General features: G+C 40.6%; 1 protein-coding gene across 1 annotated transcript in view; it reads left to right on the forward strand.

Moving 5' to 3' along the window:
* TLR3 (toll like receptor 3) overlaps positions 1 to 23,325 on the forward strand; it is a 71,205-nt gene extending 47,880 nt beyond the window's left edge. Inside the window, exons 4-6 of the mRNA XM_029586939.1 lie at positions 15,744 to 15,935; positions 16,640 to 18,480; positions 21,675 to 23,325. Of these exons, the coding sequence (XP_029442799.1) occupies positions 15,744 to 15,935; positions 16,640 to 18,480; positions 21,675 to 21,900 (2,259 nt within the window). The 3' untranslated portion in view covers positions 21,901 to 23,325. The remainder of the gene's footprint in view (positions 1 to 15,743; positions 15,936 to 16,639; positions 18,481 to 21,674) is intronic.
* Positions 23,326 to 23,690: the final 365 nt, after the last annotated feature.

Genomic DNA, 23,690 nt, shown 5'->3' on the forward strand with positions numbered 1-23,690 from the left:
GCTTGTTAATAGAATCTTGGAAGGGAAAGGGCTTTGTGTGGTATTTTAGGGGGGGGCATAGACTGTGGAGAGACTACTTGAGGGAGTGATGGGGGGAGGCTGCATGAGTTGTCTTGGGAGAAGGGAAAAAGTTCATAGAGTCTTTTGGGGGAGTGCAGAGTAGAATCTCTGTCTTGAGGAATGGAACCTCTCTTGTCCTTCAATCTTGGGTAACGGGTCCCTTTTTGGCAGATTTACCCTGGGCTCCCCACCCCTCAAAGTCATCCCTAGTTTATCTTATCCCACTAGCAACTGAAAAGTGGAACAGGCCCTCAGGGCTTCTGTCAACAATCAAAGAAGAGAGGGAGAGACCCGATGTGAGTCAGAGAGTGTTTGTGAATAATAGAGCATGTAAGAGAAGAGGGTATGTAAGAGAAAGTGAGTATAGGTGGTGTGAGGTAGCGAGGCCATGTATGAAGTAGAGCATGTGAGTTGTGTGTGTGAGAGTAAGGTAAAAGAGCAAGAATATATATGTATAAAAAAATGAGAGCATGTATGAATGTGTGTGTGTGGGTGTGGGTGTGAGAGATAGAGAGCATGCATGGGAATTACTTTATTGTTTGTTTTATGAGGAATGGCAATTCTATTTTTCCATTATTGCACTGCATGCAGAGTCTGGCTTATAGTGGTTTCCAGTTTAATTTGTATCTGCATATTTTTATTTATACTTTGTGGTCTCTTTATTGTGTATCTGGTTAGGGTCTGTGTGTGTTCTGCATGTGTGACAAGGTGAGATATTCTGCTAGCATGTAGCTTCTGTGTAGGATTCTATAGCAGCCTGGCGTGTTCTGTTTTCCTAATAAGAGGTGCTTTGGTGTTTTAGGGCCCGGTGTAATATTTGCAGTGTTGCCTTTTCAGTGGTAGGATTCAGTGCTGGCAATCGATATTGTTTTGGGTTCGGAGGTTCTCTATATATAGGGTTTCTATACTCCCGCCACAAGCATCCCACCTCTCTCCCCCCTGCGTCGTATGTGTGTGTGTGAGAGAGAGAGAGAGAGAGAATGGGAGCCTGCCTGGGTTGTTTGTGTGTATGAAGAAATTTGGTGCTGCCCCACTAATCCATGACAAGCTCAAGGGACTGGAAATCAAAAGATTTCAGGTATGGTTCAAGGAAGAGGGATTCAGTTTTGTAAGGATCTGGGGAACCTTTTGGGGAAGGGAGAGTCTTTTCCGAAGGGATGGGCTCCATCTTAAACAGGGTGGAACCAGCCTGCTGATGCTAACTTTTAAAAAGGAAATCGAGCAGCTTTTAAAATAAATCAAAGGGGAAAGCAGACAATGAAGCATTAGAGTTAGGGCATCCCAACAGAGAGGTTCCAATAATAAGAAAAGTAGTCCAAGTGCCAAATTAAAAACTTACCTGAGCTGAAAGATTCCAATTTATTCCTATCAACTGAAAAGCAGAATGTCATAGTATTTCTCATTTTCCTATGCCACCAGCTAATCATTTGTTTGAAAGATATGTTCTTTTTCTAAAGTAATTAATATCTTTCATGCCTTTTCTTCCTAAATCTCACATTCAAGTATGCTACCTCCAGCAGTGACCAAGCAATGACTGTCTGATCTTCAGTATGCCATGGGAGTTTAGAGGTCTGAGAGTTTGATATGTCTATGAGAGTCTGATTTGTCTGGATTGGCCATTGTTGGAAACAGGATGCTGGGCTTGATGGACCCTTGGTCTGACCCAGTATGGCATGTTCTTATGTTAATACAAACAAAAAATACACTTTGAAATGTTTGTATGCTAATGCCAGAAGTCTTAAGAAGTAAGATAGGAGAGTTAGGATGTATAGCAGTGAATGATGACATAGACTTAATTGGCATCTCAGAGACATGGTGCAAAGAGGATAACCAATGGGATAGTGTTATACCAGGGTACAAATTATATCGCAATGATAGAGAGGAGCAACTTGATGACAGGGTGGCGCATTATGTCCAGGATGGCATAGAGTCCACAGGATAAAGATCCTGTATGAGACTAAATACATAATTGAACCTTTATGGGTAGAAATCCCTTGTGTGTTGGAGAAGTGTATAGCGATAGGAGTATACTACCATCCACCTGGTCAAAATTTTGAGACAGACAGTGAAATGCTAAGAGAAATTAGGGAAGCTAACCAAATTGGTAGCTCAATAATAATGGGAGATTTCAAGTACCCCAATATTTATTTATGTATTTATTTATTTATTAAAAAACTTTTCTATACCGTCGTTTAGTAAGGTACCATCACAACGGTTTACATTTAGGCACGAAATAGGTTTGGTTTATAAGTTATCCATAGTGTGCCAATATTTTACGGTTACATAGTTCGGTAATATACTCTAATTGAGAAGTGGGTTGGGGTTGCCATTTATATGATTGTTGGGATAATCAAATATGTGTATACTGTTTTTAATTTAATATTTAATTATGAGTAAAATAATCAATTTGTATTTTTATATATATAGGTGACTTTCAGCTGTGTTCATTTGTTGTTATTCAGCGCCTTCACTATGAAATGCTTTTTTGAAAAGCCAAGTTTTTAGGCTTTTTTTGAAGAGTTTTAATTCTTTCATTAGTCTTAGTTCAAGTGGTAATGTGTTCCATAATAATGGTCCTGCCAAAGATAGTGCTCTCTCTCTAACTTGGGTCAACTTTGCTGTTTTGACTGAGGGTATGGTTAGCAGTGCTTTATTGGCCGACCTGAGATTCCTTTGAGGGACATGTAATCGTAGTGCAGTGTTTAGCCAGTCAGCATTTTCATCATTTATTAGTTTATGAATTGTGCATAGTGTTTTGAATTGCACTCTTTGTTCTATTGGGAGCCAGTGTAAATCCGCAAGTGTTTGGGTGATATGATCTCTCCTGCCTTTTCCAGTAAGTATTCTGGCAGCTGAGTTCTGTAGTATTTACAGTGGCCTGATTGTGGTATATGGTAATCTTAGTAAAAGTGTGTTACAGTAGTCTGTGCTAGCAAATATTAGTGCTTGTAGTACTGTACGAAAGTGTTCTTGAGTTAACAAGGGTTTTAGTCTTCTAAGTACCATTAGTTTGGCATAGCCTTCTCTTACTTTTATTGACATGTGTTGCTTAAGGCTGAGTTCTGTGTCTATAATTACTCCTAGGTTTCTAGCTTTATCAGTTAACTCCATTGATTTATCATTTTCAAGTTTGATGGGATTTTGAATTTTTACTATGTTTTTCCGTTCAAGGTGTATGAATTCTGTTTTTTCTATGTTAATTACTAGTTCCATTTGGTTTAATAGTTGTTTTATTATGTCTAGATACAACATTGCAAAGTTCAATGTTTTTTCAATAGATTCCTCGACTGGTAGAATTAGTTGAATGTCGTCAGCATATATGTAGTGTATGATACCTAGCTCTGCCAGTAGGTGGCAGAGGGGGAGCATGTAAATGTTAAATAGAGTCGCTGAGAGTGCTGAGCCCTGGGGGACTCCTGTTTTTAGGTCGATCTTGTCTGATATTGTGTTTTTTATCTGTACTTGGTATGATCTATTTGAACGATAGGATGTGAACCATTCAATTGTTTTCTTTTGTAATCCAGTTTCATCCAGTCTTTTTAATAGTATGTTATGGTTTACTGTGTCAAATGCTGTGGATAGATCTAGTAGTATCAAGATGTAGTGTTTTCCGTTATCAAATCCGCGTAGTACATTATCTGTTAAAGAGATTAGTAATGTTTTGGTACTATAGTGTTTTCTGAAGCCATGTTGTGATGGGTAGAGTATGTTATTGTTGTCTAGATGTTCTAATTGTTTTAGTACTGCTTTTTCTATTAATTTTGCGAGCATAGACAAGTTTGAAACAGGTCTATAGTTACTTAAGACGTTTGGGTCACTGTTTCTTTTTTTCAGAACTGGTTTGATTATTGCATTTTTCAGTGAGTCTGGCATTACTCCCTCACTGAGTGATGAGTTAATTATTTTGGTTAGTGTGTAGGAGGTTATATCAGCTAGTTTTTTTATGTCTGTGGTGGAAATGGTGTCGATTTTATGTGGTGCAGGGTTCAACCTTTTTATCATGGATTCTACTTCTGTTTGTGATACCTCATCAAATGTGCAGAATTGTTTCACATCTCTTTTTTGCATTTTGATTCCCTGTTTAGTTAGGATCGGAATCTTAGCTCTGAATTTTATGATTTTGTCTGAGAAATAGTGTGCTAATTTGTTGCATTTGTTTTCTTGTGGGGTTTGAGGTATCTCTGCTTTATCATTGATCAGTTTTTTATTGACTGGGTAAGTGAAACATCAGGACATGCTAGAGAGATAAAATTCCTAGATGGAATAAATGACAGTTTTATGGAGCGATTGGTTCAGAAACTGATGAGAAAGGGAGAAATTTTAGATCTAATTCTCAGTGGAGCGCAGGATTTGTTGAGAGAGGTAACAGTGGTGGGGCCGCTTGGCAATAGAGATCATAATATGATCAAATTTGAATTAATGACTGGAAGGGGGACAGTAAGTAAATCCATCACTAAATTTTCAAAAGGGAAATTTTGATAAAATGAGAAAATAGTTTAAAAAAAAAAACTGAAAGGGGCAGCTACAAAGGTTAAGAGTGTGCAGCAGGTAGACATTGTTAAAAAAAATACTGTCCTAGAAGCACAGACCAGATGTATTCCATGCATTAAGAAAGGTGTAAGGAAGGTCAAACAGTTGCCAGCATGGCTAAAAAGTGAGGTGAAAGAGGCTATTTTATCTAAATGAACTTCATTCAAAAATTGGAAGAAGGATTTATCAGAAGAAATTAGGATAAAGCATAAGCATTGGCGAGTTAAATGTAAGACATTGATAAGACAGGCTTAGAGAGAATTTGAAAAGACATTGGCCATAAAAGCCTGTGAGGGAATCGGTTGGACCTTTAGATGATCGAGGGGTTAAAGGGGCACTTAGGGAAAATAAATCATTACGGAAAGACTAAGCAAATTCTATGCTGGTTTTTACTGAAAAGGATGTTGGGAGATATCTGTTCTAGATATGGTTTTCAAGGGTGATGATTTAGATGAACTGAACCAAATCATGATGAACCTGGAAGATGTGGTAGGCCAGATTGACAAACTGAAAAGTAGTAAAATACTTGGACTGGATGTTATACACCCCAGGGTTCTGAAAGAACTAAACAATGCAATTTCAGGCCTATTTCAAAATTTGTAACCTATCATTAAATCATCCATTGTACCTGAAGACTGGAAGGTGGCCAATATAACCAGGGGTGATCTGGGAAACTATAGACCAGTGAGCTTGACTTCAGTGCCGGGAAAAATTGTGGAGACTGTTAAAAAGAATAAAATCACAAAACATTTAGATAGACGTGTTTTAATGGGACACAGCCAGCATGGATTTACCCAAGGAAAGTCTTGCTAAAAAATCTCCTAAACGTTTTTTTTTTTTTTTTTTGCAATTTAATGTTTATTACATTTTTCAATAATTAACAAGAGTTTCAGGATTTTTACATCAAACTTTACACATATATATCCATCCTAAATCTCAAGAAAAACATATGACATTAAATATTATACCAAAAGGATTTCAACACACACTTCTATAATCATTAAGTAAAATTATTAAGGAATGTAAAGGGGAGATCCAAGAAATTATAAAGGAGCATTATAACCAACATCCAAATTATAAGAAATCACAAAGGAGAGGTGCACATATTCATTTCTGCCCATACTCTTTAGGATTCAGCTCTCTCAGCTCCAAAATTATCTATAAAAGAACGCAAATGTGAAGGATCATAATACACATATCTATTGTTATTAATATACATTAGACATTTGCAAGGGTATCTAATTATTTTTGCTCCCAATTGCCTGGCTTCTTGGCACATCTATAGCATTTGTTTTCTACGTAGTTGCGTGCTTTTTGCAATGTCCGGGTAGATTCTAATTTTTTCAGCAAAAAACAATTTTTCCCTATTACGGAGAAAACACTTTAAAACTGAATCTCGATCCCCAGAAAAAACAAAAGTTCACATTACAGTTCCACGAAACTCTAGCTGTTCCACTGTAGAAGATTCAAGAAGTTCGGTCAAATCAACCTCTATATTAATAGAGGGATTCTGTTCCTGCTGAGGTAATTCAGTTGTTTTCTTTATAAAATAAATACTTGATATAGGTGGTATAGCCTCAGTTGGAAATAAAAGAACTTCCATCAAGTATTTTTTAAAGAGATCTCGTAATGATACATATTTTATAGAAGGAAAATTTAGTATCCTGAGATTTAAATATCTTTGAGAATTTTCTAAATCTTCCAGCTTTCTCAAAGTACTTGCCTCACTTTGTATTAACTTTACTTGAACTTCCTGGATTTTAGTTACATTCTCTTCAATTTCTTTAACTTTCTTCTCGTGAATGTCCAAAACAGGTTTAATTTCACTATCTTTTTGTTGTAAATTTGTTACTGCCACAGTTAGAGTTGAAATTGCCTTCTCCAAAGCAACTAGGGCATTCCATACAATATCTAGTGTAATTACTTGTGGTCTTGATAATTTGAAGCTGAGGTCAGAGCTTACCTCCTGACTCCGGCAGACCTCCGAAATTCTTAGAATTTCCTCCACCGGTTCCTCTCCCCCACCGATGGCCCTCGCAGCGGTGCTCTCGTCCGCCACTACCTGCGCGGCGGGTCCCTGTTGTTCAATCCGCTCTCCTTGAGCGTCTACAAGCACGACTGCTCCAATGGCTTCAGACCCGGAAACAGCCGCATCCGCCTGTCCTCCTGCCTGCCCCTTCGGCCGCATAGTCCAGGCCTGTTCTAAGGTCGCTCCGTGGGTAGGGGGAGAGGGAGTGTCGGGCGCCCCAGGACTAAGCGATGTCAATATGTCCAAAGGCGTCTGGGTGTGCTCCGCACCCGGCGCCTCCGCAGACCTCCTCTCTGGGGTCGAATTGGATGCCGCGCCGAAGAAGCCCTCAATCGTCGGTTGAAGGGGGCTTGGTAAGGCGGTGAGTGCGGAAACCAGCCTTACCTTCCCCTTTCTCTTAGTATGAGGCATTCTATTACAGGAATGAAGTATTAAACAAAAAATGAGGAGCTCCTCTCAGCGGTCCTCTCCTTAAGAAGCCATCTTGGATCTACCAACCACAGACATCCTCCTAAACGTTTTGAAGGGGTGAATAAACATGTAGACAAAGGTGAACCAGTAGATGTGGTGTATTTGGATTTTCAGAATATGTTCGACAAAGTCCCTCGAATAAAAAGTCATGGGATAGGAGGCGATGTCCTTTTGTGAATTGCAAACTTGTTAAAAGACAGGAAACTGAGTAGGTTTAAATGGTCACAGTGGAAAAAAGGTGAACAGTCGAATTTTTCAGGGATCTGTACTTGGACCGGTGTTTTTTAATATATTTATAAATGATCTGGAAAGGGTTACGATGAGTGAGGTGATCAAAATTGCAGATGACATAAAATTATGCAGAGTTGTTTTTTTTGTGTGAATATTTTTATTAACAGCGTATCAATGTAATTACATACAGCTTTCTTGCAATTTGTAAACAAACCATATTCATCTCATAGTCAATGCTATTATTGCAAGCGCATGTAACACATATTTTAACCCCATAATTTGTAAATGTCAAATGAAACCAATATCACTACACGTCTTGTAGTCGTAAATAAAATATGAGTAGGGTAATAAAGCAAACATTCCTGAATACTGTTAATGTTCTCCTTTTGTTGTGTCCAATAGTTTCTTTATACTCCTTGAGGTTAAGGAAGGGAACAGAGGAGTCACACCTCCTGTAGTGGTGCAAATCTATCTTTCCCCTTATGTCCTCCTTCCCGAACCCCTTTTCCTCGCCCTGTTTACCCCCCCCCCCCCCCCCCCCCCCACCTAGACAATGGAACACTGGTATAGGTAACCTTATTGGTACTACTCATACCTAGAGAGTCGTAGCAAAAAGGAATAAAATATATATTGTGGTAAAGGCCCAGGCATTGCAGTCACTATAGTTCTGTATGCAAACACAGTATTTGTGGGTATGCACCCATAGTAGCATTATATTCATATCAAGAACTTTAAGCGCCCAACAGAGTACATACACAGGGATAATTGTCAATTGGCCCGTAAAGTTCCTGTCCCCACCCTGAATAGGGTATCACGGAGATGGGTAAATTCCCTCCCTGTGCTGTATTCGGTCCACGTTTATTTGCCGCCCATTCTCCTGTAGAGGTAAACGTCCCTTCTCTGTGGTCTGAGAAGAGATGAAAAAATAGAGAGGGCCTTAAAGTTGTATATATGCTTTTACTTCCCGAGGAAGCATCTGAACATAGACCTCCCATATTGACTTCATCTGATCATAATGTGTATCCGATCTCTGTTTCACAGTCAAATATTCCATACGTAATAGCTTATGAAAATGATTCTTCCATAATCCCAGGAGGGTAGGATTCTGCCCTGTCCACTGAGTCAAGATAGCAGCTTTAGCTATAAGTACAATTTTGTACCTCAACCACAATTGCGACTCTTCGATGACCAACCTAGTTTCAAAGAGCCAAATATATGGGTCCAACCTAGTTTCGAAGAGCCAAATATGTGGGTCCAGAGGTACTGACTTGTTCCAGAGTTTGTTTACTATAGATTGTAAAGAGCTCCAAAACTGCTGCAAAGTAGGACATAACCAGAAGCAGTGAAAGAAATCAGGAGTCAGGTGAGAGCAACGAATGCATAGTTTGACAGAGACCACCCCCATATGGTAGGCACGTTGTTGAGAGTAATATGCTTGTTGTAGACATTTAAACTGCTTATCCTGGAGAGCAGCATTCTCCACCATACTAGGTATTCTTTGGAAGCAGTATTGCATATCTATCAATGACACCAGATTGGGGAATTGTTTATTCCATTTTGTTAATAGTAGGGAGAGATCTTGAGATGGAGATAAATCCAAGAGTGCTTTGTAGTATTGAGAACATGAAAATGCTTGCCGTCTGGTCCCTGCAACAATTGATGAATGTTGAGAGATTGGAAAAATGTAGGATTCAATTTCTGATCTTCAAGTATGAAATGAAGCAATTGCAAATATCCATAGAAGTCCTTGTTAAGGAGTGAATATTGTTCTTTAAGTTCCTGGAAACTTAAAACATGGATCGGCATTGTTTCTTTATTGAGGAACTGAGAGATGGATTTGAATCCCAGTTCATTCCAGTTTTGAAATATAGCCTGATTCATATCCGGCATAAATAAAGGGCACCCCCAAAGAGGTAAATAGACTGTGGAGTGTGATGACACCTTTAGAGAGTGACATATTGTTTTTCCACACCTTACAAAAGGGACGAATGACCACACTATTACTTATATGCTTTGGGAGCAATGCTGCCTTGGTTTGTAACACAGCACCGGGAGCATAAGGTGCCAACCAATGTTTATAGTATTCTAAGGGAGAACAAAACTCAGTATCAAAGATCCAGTCACATATATACGTCGATTGTTACGTACGTTTCGCTTGTTAGAATTATGTTATGTTAAACTAATATCTTTCGCTCTCAATTCTCCAGTACTGTAAATCCCTGTTCATTGTAACTTTATCTTCTATTTAATTGGTTACCCCTGGTTACGCTGTACACTAGTATGATAAGACCTTCGTCTTGAGCATCGGTATATTAAAAGAATCTAAATAAATAAATATATATATGCCTCAGCAAGCTCGCCTGGTTATAAGCCTCCAGATTCGGGCAATTTAATCCACCTTCCTTTTTGGGTCTCATCAGAATTGCTAATGAAATTTGCACCTTTTTACCACCCCATAGATACTTCTTCAATTCTTTATTTATATCAAAGACATCTTTTTTCTTTAAGCATGTTAAAAACATACAACCATCTTGAAGTTTCCATCATTTTCAGTAACAGTATCTTCCCGGAAAGGGAAAGGGGTAGGTTACACCACGATGGTAAGTTTTTAAGAAGTTTCTTTTTTAATGGGGTGATTTTTAGACCATATAAGGTGGGTGGATCTGCTGGAATATATATTCCCAGGTATTTTAAAAGTGTCTGTATCCATTTTAAGGGAAAAACACCAAGCCAGGATTGTTTTAAGTTCCCAATTATGTCCAGGGCCTCAGACTTGTCAGTGTTAATCTTCAACCTGGCAAAACAGCCAAATAATTGTTGTATATGAAGAACATGAGGCAACGGCGTGACTGGATTGCTCAAAAACAATAACATATCGTCTGCAAAAGCAGCCACTTTAAAACAAGTATGTTTATATGAAAACCATCGCACTACCTGTGATTCAGCCAATTTCCGAAGTAACTGGTCCAAGGATAATATATAGTGAATGGGGGATAGTGGACACCCCTGGCACACCCCTCTCTGGATGGGAATTGCCAAAATGTGTGATTCAGGGCTCTGGTAAAGGATGGCTATAGCCATTATTATTCAACCAGAAAACCCATATCTGCCCAAAACCGAAAACATATAGTCCCATGATACACAGTCGAAGACCTTTTCAGAATCGAATACCACCACCATTAATAATATATTCTGGCGTCGTGATGTTTCAATCACCAAGAGTAGGCGAATGACATGTGCTCCAGCATTTCTAGACTTAACAAACCCGGCTTGATAGAGGGATATTAAAGACGGTAAAACCGCTCCCAAACTGTTATAAATCTCCTCCAGGAGAGGGAGGAGTTAGCAATCTGTTGTCAATCTGCTACTAGGATTTAGCGATCTGTATAAGTCCACTAGGGAGTTGGCAACCAGATATGGATCACTCTGCCAAAGAAGAGGAGCTAACAATTGTAATACTCCGTAGGCGGAATTAATGATCTTTAATGGGTTGGCTTCCCACAGTCTGTATAATACTGCTCTAGTAGTGTAAGGAATGAACACTAATGTAAATTGGTGAATCCCTGGGCCGATGGCAGATGACAGCGCCCCCAGGAGGATGTCCTGAGAGGGACCACCGGCTAGGCTGGAGTATGGAGACAAACACAGATAGTTCTTTATTAGACAAGAAGTAGAACTACCAGAGGTGGTAGTAGTGAGCTGATGTGCCCGGCAGGGCTGAGGTTCCTCTGATACTGGAATTGCGGTCTCTGGGGTGCTGAGCTGTAGAGAGAGACTATAGGTAGTGAGTAGACAGGGTATGCTGGATACATAACCAGTAGTAGATGATACACTAACAATTGTAGATATCCGTAATGGCCTCTATGCAACAGAGTCTTCAGTATGTTCAGGAACAGGAGCCGTAGGCGAGTACTGGTTCCTATATGCAGTCTGGAATGAGTACTCACAATATCTGTATATGAGATGGCTTCTGAAATAGAAGAGAGTCTTTGGAGGGTTTTAGGAACATAGGCCCTCGTGGAGCGAGTACCGGTTCCTATCTGCAATCTGAAATAGTAGTGTACCAGATCTAGGTATGCGATAGCTTCTGAGATAGAAGAGAGTTGAAAAAGGTTTTAGGAACATGGGCCCTCGTGGAGCGAGTACCGGTTCCTATCTTCAATCTGCAATAATGACTCACGATCTCCGTACCTGCGATAACATCTTAGACAGAAGGGAGTCTTCGGAGATAGGCCCTCGAGGAGCGAGTACCGGATCCCGTCATAGCAATCTGAAATCAAGAAGAGAGAGTGGGGCCCCCGAGGAGTGGGTACCCCTTGATAAGTTCGTAGAGGCAGAGCAGCGGAGAAATAATTCCCCTTGCTAACTCGATTCGTAGTTGCAAGCAAAGACCTTTCAAGTTGGAAGCAGATGACGTCACTACGGGGGGACGCCCTCGAGGTTCGCGCCCTTGCCGGTACAAACTCTGGAGCGCGCGCGCACCGTTACGTCATCAGGAACATGGCGGATCCGCAGCGTCAGGCCAGCCCGGGGATTCCAGGAAGAATGGCGAGGAGAAACCGCGGCAGCATCTGTCCATCAGACCCGAAGGGAGTTGCAACTAAGGTAGAGAGGGTGGAGCGAGGGCAAGAACAGGCACGAATGCAACACAAACGAAGGGCCAGTATCTGCGCATAGAGTTTTAGATCGCAATTTAACAGAGAGATCGGCCTGAAGTGGATCCTTCCCAGGTGTAGGCAACACTGTAATATAAGCTTTATTAAAGGTTTGGGGGAAATGTGCTGAAACACACGCATTATTAAAAAATGAAGTTAGGGGACCCGCTAATTGGGAACATAAAATCTTATAATTTTCTGCTGTGAATCCATCTGGCTCGGGTGACTTATTATTCTTACTGGCTCTAATTACACCTTGAAGTTCCACTTCAGTTATTGGCTTGTTTAAAAACTCAAGCTGGGACCCGGACAATTGTGGCAGGTTTAAATCCTGAAAAAAGAACGCCTAATCTGCACTGTTTCCTGCTCTATCCTCCCTATAAAGCGATTCATAAAATAAACATAGAGTTTCACACATCTCTGAAGTTTTCGTAACATGAGTTCCCCCTGAATTTTTCAGCCCACTAATGAAAGTTTTTTTCCTTTTCGTGGCCACCAGGCATACTAAAAGTTTCCCCGATTTATTACCATATCAGAAGAAAAAATGCTCTTGACGCCCTCAACACTTTTTGAGTCCGCATGTGGAGATGAGCATTTAGGAGATTAAAGCAAGCCCAATAAGAAGCTTTGTGGAAAGATGATGGGTTCTCTGCTTGTTGTAATTGAGATTCTAGGGTTAAAATAGCATTGTTTAACTTCTTATTCTTATTAATATTGTAGGCGATAATATCACCTCTGAGGACTACCTTGCTTGTTTCCCAGAATAGTGTAGGGTCTCCACAGTGTTGCTTATTATTGGTGGCATATTCTTCCCATTTCCGTCACAAAAACTGATGAAAATGTTTGTCTGCATAATTCTCCAGTGCTTTTGGGTTACCCGGTCAGAGGAAAATCAGATGTCTACCCATACTGGCACATGGTCAGCTATCACTATAGTGCCCATATCCGCCCCCTCCATTCTAGCAAATAAACTTTCAGCTAGGAGAACACAGTCTATTCTAGACATCGTACCTTGGGCTCTAGATACATGAGAATATTCTCGTACGTCAGGGTGTAGTACATGCCAAATATCATGGAGTTGTAATCTCTTACACAAGTATGTCACCCCTGTCTTGGACCTTGATTTATAACCGGGTGACATACTTAGCGAATTTTCTTCCAACCTCAAGATCCACTTGTCAGCAATGCAGAAGACAACTTAGATTCAAGTCGAAGAGGTTCTGGATGTTCGTAGAGAGATATGCTTTTACCTTCTGAAGTGGAAGGTTTCAGCCCCAAAGAAGATCTTGGGAGCCTCAAGCCTATATCCTGGACAAGGAGATGCTTCATCAGTTCCACCTCGCGCAGCCTTCAAGATCCAAGTCTGGTACCCAAAGAGGAAATTGCCCTTTGAAGGGGGGTACTGTTGCGACCGTCGCTGCTCGACATCTCCATTCCGCTCTCCTTGGCGACTCCCTCTTGCTCAAGTGGAAGGTTGGCTGCCGCGGTGTCATTCTGCTGACTCCTGCCGGCATCCCCGGAGCGGTTCGACGCTGCCATCCGCCATGATTCACAAGAGCCTAAGGGCGCATGCGCGGCCCCGACTGATGTACCAGCAGTGGCGCAAACCTCAGGGGCATCCCCCTGAGATGACGTCATCCGTACCGGATATATAAGATCTCAGAAATCGCTAACTATCGAGTTACCAAGGAGTTGGATTACAAGGAAGGGGTTACTCTACCTAAGCTGCTCTGCCTCCTCGGACTTACCAGGGGTACCCGCTCCTCGGGGGCCTCGCTCTCTCTGTTTTTCAGGTCACAGTCAGGAACCGGTACTTGCTCCTCGAGGGCCCATATTCCCGGACTGGTTGCTGAATACTTATTCTGCCTGGAAGTCATCGCTGCCTACTACACCAGTGAGTTACCATCTCTCTCTCAAAGCTTTCCCTGGAACCAGGTACTCGCTCCTCGAGGGCCTAACTCATTCCAACACCTGAACTACTTCTAGAGACTATTGTGTGAGTGTTACCATCAAGGTTCTGTTCCTGAACTCTGCATACCCTGCCTACTCACTATATTCAGTTTCTCTACAGCTCAGTTATCCAGGATCGCTGTTCCAGTACCTAAGGGACTACAGCCCTGCCGGGCACTTCCAGCTCACTACTGCCACCTCTGGTGGTTCAATATACTCTTTAATAAAAGAACTGGTGTGTGTCTGTCTCCATACTCTGAGCCTGACCGGTGGTCCCTCTCGGGATCTTCCCCTGGGGGCATGGTCATCTGCCACTGGCCCAAGGATCCACCCACAACTACCTCAAACACCAACATCATCTTGGAGGTAATTGTGTCTACACTAAGAGTAGGCGTGTCCTCCTACAACATAACCATATTGGTACTCTTGTGACCTGCTCCTATTTTTTCAAGGAAATGCTCTCCAGTGGAGAAGAATTATACCATCAGTGATCATGAGCTACTAGCAGTCAAGCTAGCCTTGGAAGAATAGTGATACCTATTGGAAGGAAATATCCAGTATCTATCTATATGGATCACAAGAACCTAAAGCACCTAGCACAAGCACAGAAGCTGAACCCCCTGGCAAGCCTGCTGGTCATTGTTTTTTATTTGGTTTGACTTCAATTTGTGGATGCTCTCTCACAATCCTTTGATACCAGGAGCTCCCTGGAATCTTCATCACTTTTCATTAACCCTGCAAAGATTGTGGTTGCTGCCACACAGTCCCTCCTGGGAAAATCACAGTCCCTCCTGGGAAAATCGTAGTGCCTCGGCACCTATGGTCGAAATTTCTCCAGTGGGCTCATGCCGCCCTCCTGGCTGGTCACCCCATTATTGCCTGGGCTTTGGAATTAATTGTGCAACACTTTTGGTGGCCCCAGATGAGGACTGGCTAAACTTTTCATCCAACATATCTTCTATCTGCACAGGTTTCTCCTGCATATCCTCTCTAATCAGGGAATTTTGTTCATGGCCCAATACTGGAAGGTCTTGTGCAAGAAATCTGGAATTATTTTGGATTGCACCTCATCCATATTATACAATTAATAGATATTTCAATTATATGTGCATCCGACGAGAGCCTCGTTTCACCCTGAAAAACAGGGCTTCTTCAGGGATCTGCAATGCTGTGTCTTCATATTTCAACCATCAGAGGTCTATCCTCATATTTTCATATCTCAGTAACAGACATTGGTTTCCATCTAGCATTGCAGATCCCTGAAGAAGCCCTGTCTTTCAGGGTGAAACAAGGCTCTTGTCGGATGCACATATAATTGAAATATCAATTCATTGTATAATATGAAGGCAATGCAGTTAATGTGTGAGTCATCATTTGTAACAAACAGATGAATACATAACAGTAATATTGGTTATCAGTATAATATGAAAGCAACGAAACAGTAACATCAACAATAGGAAGTGTTGGATAATATGTATTTGAGTATTTTAATGAGAGTTTTGTATGAGAGGTATGAGTGATGTGAATGAAGGGTAATGTATGTATGGTAGGGGGGAAGTTTTTAGATGTAAGTAGGCATTGTGGTCTAGTAAGTACTGTTATAATAAAAAGCATGTTTAAAGTTTGTATAATAAAATAAGTATGGGCATAATAACTTGCCGAGTACATCTGAGTTGTGTATGTATGTTATTATTTTTCAAGCCATTTTACCACACATCAAAGCCATTTTTTTGTAATTTATCTAAAATAAATTAATTGAATTTGTGTAACTTTCTGTAAATCTGCTTCTTTTTTATCATGTAAATTATGTTTTTCAGAATTTGACTATATTGGATATATCTCACAATGTTTTGACAACTATGAAATTAGGATCCCAGCCACAGTTGCAAAATCTGCAGAAGCTTTTATTGGCTAATAATAAGATAACTCATTTAGAAAATGAGGAATTGTATTTTCTGAACAAGACAGCTTTAGAGATACTTGATTTGTCATCAAACCCTCTAAAAACGGTAAGTGTAATTCATCCAAAACACAACTTAACGTTAATAAATGTAGGGCTGGCACAAGTGTTGTACAACATATACTGCCTCACGAGGTGGCAAATCCAGGGAGGCAACAAATTGTATTATGCTGTGACTCACCCAGCAGTTTTCCCCTGGGTGTTGAAAGAAGCATAGTCATGGTGCTCAGGTAGTATGGGTATAAAAGCAGATGAAGGAGGTGGTGCAGCCCCATTGAGATGGGGTGCAGGATTGCAGGCATAGATGCAGTGAAATCCATTGTCTGGGACATGAAGCACTATGTGGTGATACAGATCAGTTCTTTGCTGGCCATCTGTCTTCCATTGATGACCTTGCAACCAGAGCTCACTGCCTGCTGGAGGAGAGAGGAGAACACCTAAGCAAGCAGCCCTGACCAATAGCCCTAATGCCTTTTTGGTCAGGGATGTATTATGAGTGATAGCAAAGATCCAAATTCTAAAGAGTGGATCAACTGGAGTACAATGATTTATTGTGCTTAAAATCTTTTTTAATTTGCAGCAAGGAAGGGTTTTATCACCTTCCTTCACGCATGTGGGAAAGATTTCCTGCTCAGTTAGCCCCATAAACAATAAATATTAAATTATTTTCTTAATCAGTCCCATCTGATCAGCTGATGTGAGATTGATACACACATGTGATGTCATGTAAATCTAACCTCTGTTTTTCCTTAGTTTCAAACAGGGTGTTTTCATGCCATTGGAAATCTGCATGGCCTCCTGTTGGAGAAGGTGCCTCTGGGTCCAGTCCTCTTAGAAAAGCTCTGTTCAGAATTATCTGGAACAGGAATCCAAACTTTGCTACTAAGCAACATTCAGCTTAAAAGTATTTTCAATGAAACATTTTCTGGATTGTCTACAACAAACTTAACATTTTTAAATCTATCCAGCAATGATTTGTCTGTGATTGATAATAGCTCTTTTGCCTGGCTTCCACATTTAGAATATTTAAGCTTGGAGAATAACCGTATTTCCCATTTGACTCCATTCACATTTTATGGTTTGTCAAATTTGAAAAGTCTGAATTTGAAAAAATCTCTTCTAGGAACCAACAGCTCTAAATTTTCCAAAATTGACGATTTGTCCTTTCATTGGCTAAAACGTTTGGAAAATCTTGAAATGGATGATAATTGTTTTTCAAAAATGACTCCTAATACTTTTACAGGCCTCTCAAGTCTAAAATATTTGAGCCTGTGTAACTGCTCAGCAGATTTAAAAACAATAACTAATGAAACATTTTCATCGCTTTTCAACTCTTCTTTACTCTTTCTTAACCTCACAAAATGTGGAATCAGTAGATTACAAAAAGGAGCCTTTTCCTGGTTGAGATCCCTACAGGTGCTGGATATGGGATTTAATGAAATTGACCAAGAGTTTACAGGCTATGAGTTGAAAGGCCTGGATGATATTGAGATGATTTATTTATCCTTCAACAAGCATGTGACATTAGGAAAGAATTCATTTGTTTTTGTGCCTAGTCTTAGAAAGTTGTTCTTGAGAAGAACTACACTTACTAATCTGGAGGTCACTCCTTCTCCGTTTCATTCCCTGCAAAATTTGACAGTCTTGGATCTTAGCAACAACAACCTTGCTAATCTAGGAGAAGATTTATTGGATGGTCTCCACAACCTTGAAAATCTGAATTTACAGCACAATAACTTGGCTCAACTTTGGAAAAAAGTTTATCCTGGAGGACCTGTTTTGTTTTTAAAACATCTGGTTAAGATGCAGGTACTACGTTTGGATTCCAATGGCTTGGATGAAATCCCTGTAAATGCTTTCAGGGGTTTGTCTAAATTAAAATACTTAGGATTAGGATCAAATATTTTGAATTTATTCCCAGACTCTGTATTTGATGATCAAATATCTCTTAATGTATTGAACCTTCATAAGAATCTTATAACATCTGTTGGAAAACTTGTGTTTGAGAATGCTTTTAGGAGCCTGAAGACACTAGACATGAGCTATAATCCATTTGACTGCACCTGTGAAAGTATCTCTTGGTTTACTAATTGGCTTAATGTGACAAACACAAGTATATCTGACTTAAATTCTAAATATCTTTGTAACACACCACCTAAATATCATGGCACTTCCATTGTGCTTTTTGATAACTCAGCCTGCAAAGACATGGCCCCTTTTAGAGCACTGTTTATAATTAATACTAGTGTTATTCTGGTTTTCATTTTTATTGTCCTTTTGGTCAGATTTCAGGGCTGGAGGATAGTATTTTACTGGAATATTTTAGAAAATCGAATCCTTGGCTTTAAAGAAATAGACAAAGTGGGAGAGCAGTTTGATTATGATGCCTACATTATTCATGCCAAGAAGGATATGAATTGGGTGGTTAAACATTTGATTCCCCTGGAAGAATCTAGTGTCAGGTTTTGTTTTGAAGAACGAGATCTTGAAGCAGGCTTACCTAAGCTTGAAGGAATCATTGACAGTATGAAAAGGAGCAAGAAGATAATTTTCGTCATTACTCAACGTTTTTTAAAGGATCCATGGTGTCATAGGTAGGTATAGTCAGGCTTTATTCATATTTTAATTTTATTGATTAATATTCTATTATAGAAATTAGATCTTTAATACAGAGATGCCCATTCAGATTGCAAACCAATATTTTACACACTAGAGTTTTAGGTTGCAGAATAACTTCAGACTACTGGTGACAGATCACCTATAGGCAACAGCATCCATTTGTGATGTAGATTGTGAATGGGGGATGAAGACAAGACACTGCTTGAGCATACAGAGAGAGACAGTGTTAGCTTCTTTTTTTTCATTACCACCCTGCAAGTTTATTTTTACAATAACATGTTCAACTTGAAAAATAAACATGTAGAGATAAATTTTAAAAGCTGGACTTGCACCAAAATCAGGAGATGTGCACGCATTTAGAACATGGGCATGTCCACCTGTTTTTAAAAGCCACCCACATGTACGCACATCTCCCAATACTTGAAAATCTCACTTTGAGTGAAAAAGGGGCCGGTGTGGGTGGGGCATGGGTGTTCCAGAGCAGGGCCAAGAAATGTGCGTGTAAGTACCTACACGCCTGGACATGTGCCCAGTAGGGATGTGCATTCGTTTGCAACGAAATAGGAAATAGAGACGATATTTCCTATTTCGTCGTGTTTCGAGGGGGCAACGAAATGATAAGAAAACTCACAAAATTGCGTGTGGTTTTCTTATCGTTTTTTTGGGGGGGAGAAAGGGCACATTAAAAAAAATACCCAAACCCACCTCAACCCTTCAAATTTAATTATTTGCAACCCCCAATGTTTTAAGATGGCGCTGGCCGTCCATTGCTCCTACCATGTGGCAGAGGCCAGCCAATGGCACCGATAGTCTGTCACATGGTAAGGGCAAAGGGCCATCGGCACCATTTTGATTACTGGCAGCTGACGGCCTGAGAGTGGGAGATCGTTCCCGGGACCCCCGTTGGACCACCAGGGAACTTCAGCAAGTTTTTTGGGGGGGTTGCAATTAATTAAATTTGAAGGGTTTGAAGGGGTGGGTTTGGGGTTTTTGGTTTTATTTTATTTTTTTTCACAAACCCGTTCTAATTAATTTAATTGGAAGAGTCGGGGCGGGTTTCGGATATCGTTTCGGGGACAGCCGAATTAAAATCGATCCGAACCGCTAGAAAATGAAATTTCCTGTGGCAGGCCGATAAAGGCCGAACCAAAAGATTCGGCCGAATCACATCTCTAGTGCCCTGGTCCAATGCCGTGTAACTTTACTTCTGTTATAGAGGAGGGCTTAAGGAGTCTGGGTAACTGAGGGGAATGTAGGCTAAAGAACCAGGTGTAGGGGAAGACCTAGCTCTAGAGTGGCCGAACTGGTGGATGAACTGGTGGGCGTTCGCCTGTTATAAAATTCCCCCACTTAATGGTTCATACCCGGATGTCCGAGGCTGTGTGTACCCACATATATGTGCCTAGGCTATTTTATAACATACATGCATATATGCGTGCATGTTATAAAATTGCCACTTCCCTGGGTTCACTCCAGCACCCGTGTATATGTGTACCGGTGCACCCCTTTGAAAGTTACCGTCCCTGATTTATCTTATGTAAGCACAAAAGCTTAAAACAAACTAAACTACAAATGTAAAAATAAATTTGTTAGAGAAAATTAAAAATGCTAAACTTCAGACATGCCATCAGCATCAGCATGTGCCTATCCTCTCATGGCTCTCTGAGCACAGTAGTAGTGAACCGCACAGTATTGAAACAGATAGTTGACTTGGAAACTTGAGCCCATGTTTTCTCACAAGCCCTGCCTCTGAATCCATCCATTCATCCTCAGGCATCCTGCAACCCACCAGACATCTCATTCATTCTGCATATCCCCCATTTCTCCCTAAACCCAACACACATCCAAACATATGGGGGTAAAATATGATTGGGATGAGGGGAGAACGAGACATAAGCTCTAGGACAGAGGCTGGAGCCATGACGTCTGGGGGAGGGGCAATGCGACATCAGTGACATGACTCCAGCCTGTGTCAAGACCTTCTATCATTGTCTCTCTCCAATTTTATGAAAATTTCCAGTATCCTTGTAGTTTAACTGAATGTTGCTGCACTACCTGTTTAGTGCGAGTGGCTGATAAGGTAAATGCCAATGGTTAATGGCAAGTGGTACACAGAAAAATCTTTAAAAGGAAGGGAATGGGAGGTAACAGTGTCTTGAAATTCTATGTATAGGTTTACTGCTGTTTTATAGCTGCAGCAGGTAAACAGAAAAATCCAGCTGACAGGAAGGAAGGAGGGAAAGCATGAGAGGAATAAACCAGGGATTTGACGTGATCCACTCTTGGGGTCAAGAATGCATTTTTATCAATGGAACAAAACTGGCATAAATTTTGTAGAGCGTTTTTGCCTTCTTCTTGATCACCATATATAGTAACAATAATAATTGGCCAAAGTTGAGTTTAATAGAATGGTCTCTTTTTCATCCAATCAAATATAAAGCTCAAGAAATACAATGAAAAGGTGTCCATATTAAGAGCTGAAGAGTGGGTAAGTTATTCGGATAAAATCCCTCGCAGAATATATCCAAATAACTTTAGGACAGACCTTCTCCATGACCATACTTACCCTCTCAAATTTAGTAGGACAGCACTGACTGGGAAAAGTTTGTTTTTGTTTTTACCAATCCCTTGGACTATCTCTAGCCCTACCTCTTTTTATGCAGGTAAATTATGTAAGGGGGCGGGGTATGCTGACCTTGATAATATTAACGATGGAAGAAATAATGAATTGCAACATCCCCAGTGCTTTTGCACATGCATTAAATTAGCTTGTAAAAAGGCCTAATATAACAATGGAATTAAAATGTAGAGAAGAACATACCATATTATGTGTGCTTCAGCTGGAGAAAGGTCATTTGGGGGTTCTTGTTTAAAACAGCAACATGGCTTACATGAGCCTATAAAATCAGAACATGCATCGTTTTTTAGGCTATACCTCACTGCAGGGCTGGCTTTATGTATCAGCAACACAGGCATGTGCCCAAGGTGCCATAGTGTGAAAACCCCCCAAAACTGGGTATCCCTGATTTCTGAGGGGCAAAAATCCAGCACCCTTGGTCCTTTGCCTATGGGCTTCATCTTCTTATAATCTGGCCCTGCCTCACAAATCTCTTTGCAAGGTACCATTCCCAAGTAGCATTGCTAATTATTCATTATGTCTTTGTTTAAGGTTCAAGGTGCACCATGCTGTACAGCAAGCTATTGAACAAAGTCAGGATTCCATTATCCTTATCTTCTTGGAAGATATTCCGGATTATAAACTGAACCAGACCTACTTGCGAAGAGGAATGGTTAAATCACACTGCATTTTGTCTTGGCCAGCTCAGCAAGAACGAGTGAATGCATTCCATCAGAAATTAAAAGTTGCGTTGGGCTCAAGCAACAAAATAAACTGAATGTATTGCTAAAACTCAGTGCCATTCATAGACATAAGATTCATGTTCTCAGGGTAATAAGTGGGACAAGCAAGGCTATTGGTTGGGACCCCAGTGCCTTAGCCAATGATTCGTTATGGGGCCTGCCGATCCAGAGCTGAAAGAGATCCCAGACCTGGCCTTCTTTCTCCTCTTCCTTGGGTGGTCGGTCCTTTCCCAGATACCCAGCACTTGCAGCTGGTGCCCAGCAAGAGTGGAGTGGTGCTCTGCCCTTTCATATTCACCTGCTGTCAGCCCCTTACTGGGAAAACTAGATTTGCAATAGGAACTGTGCACAGCCCCATAGTCTTGTGGTACTTGCAGTGTGTTTCATACTGTGAGAAGAGTGTATTAAGCGACACTGGCATCACACTACAGAAAATTAGAGAATGCTTGAAGATGAGGAAGGTAGGACTGGAGACTGACATAAATATAGTTTGAAGAACTGGGGATTGGGGAGGTGGGGAACACTCAAGAACTAGAGACTGCAGGCTGGAAGCATCAAAGACCAGGGATTGGTGGTATTTAGGAGTAGGAGGATGAGAACAGGATGGAATCAGGGGGCTTAGAAAGGAAAGGACCCGGGAAGAATGTGGGAGACAAATGGGCGAGGGAGAGGACCTGGGATAGGGAGGAGGGGGAAGGAATTTGATCAGGTGGGGCTAGAAAAAGGAAGGACTGGCTTGGATTGAGGAGGAGAAAAAGGACCTGAAATCAGGAGACAAGGGTGAAGGAGGGGAGAATACCTGGGTTAGAGAGAGAGGCCGTGGTTTGGGGGCCATTGAAATGGAAGGAGATAACCTGGTGTCTCAGGATCAGACAGAAGGAGGACCTAGGATCAGGGGTTGGTAGGAAGAGGGAGAGGACCTGAACTGGAGAGTGAGATTCCAGGATCAAGAAGGAGAGGAGACAGGGGACCTGGAGATGGTAGGGAGACAGGGAAGAGCACCCAGGATGAGGTGGGAGCCAACTCCTTAGTTTCTGTTCTAGGTCTGGGCTTTAACCCAAGTTCTGCATTCTTATTTATTGTTGTTTTATTGAAATATCTGTTTTTGTAAGATAAACTATAAAGGAAGCAGGAAAACAAACTGAGAAAATTGATGATCAGAAAAATGTATCAGAAATGATTATTTACTTGTTTATATGTTGTGTGTGTATATTGGTTCTTGTAATTCTCACTGCTTATCAAGGCTACCTATACTTTGCCAGTGTGCTAGCCCAAACTCTGGACCTCACCCATCCCTATACTGCACTGTTTGAGCTTACTTGAGTAACAATAAAAATACTGAAACACAAAAAGAGTATAAAAAGTATGTACTTTAGTGTTATGTTAGAAGTGTGAACTTGCTATATCTAGCTTTCTTTTTGCATTTTGTCTTTTATCTGATCTTTGGTAATAAACACATTTCATAAACAGTTTTCAATTAAATAATTTAAAATCTGTAATGGTTAAAAAAAACTTTTATATTTCTAGCTTATTGTAGATTGGTCCATTGAATACTATAATTTGCTTATTGTTCAAGAAAAAAAATATATATATATTTGATTTCCAGTAAGGGAGATTAAAGTGGTATCCTTACTATCAATAGGTACTACTGCCTTAACTGGCCAATAAATCCTAATTCATGGTTTGCTATAAGCTTCCTCAAGAGTCAGGACTGAGCATGAACTAGCTTGTACATGCTGTACTTATACAACAAATGGACATAATTAAAAACAGTTAACACAGTAATCAATGAAATAAAATGTCACTTACGGAACTCATGAAATCA

This window comes from Rhinatrema bivittatum, chromosome 1, assembly GCF_901001135.1.
Source record: "Rhinatrema bivittatum chromosome 1, aRhiBiv1.1, whole genome shotgun sequence".
NCBI lineage: Eukaryota > Metazoa > Chordata > Amphibia > Gymnophiona > Rhinatrematidae > Rhinatrema > Rhinatrema bivittatum.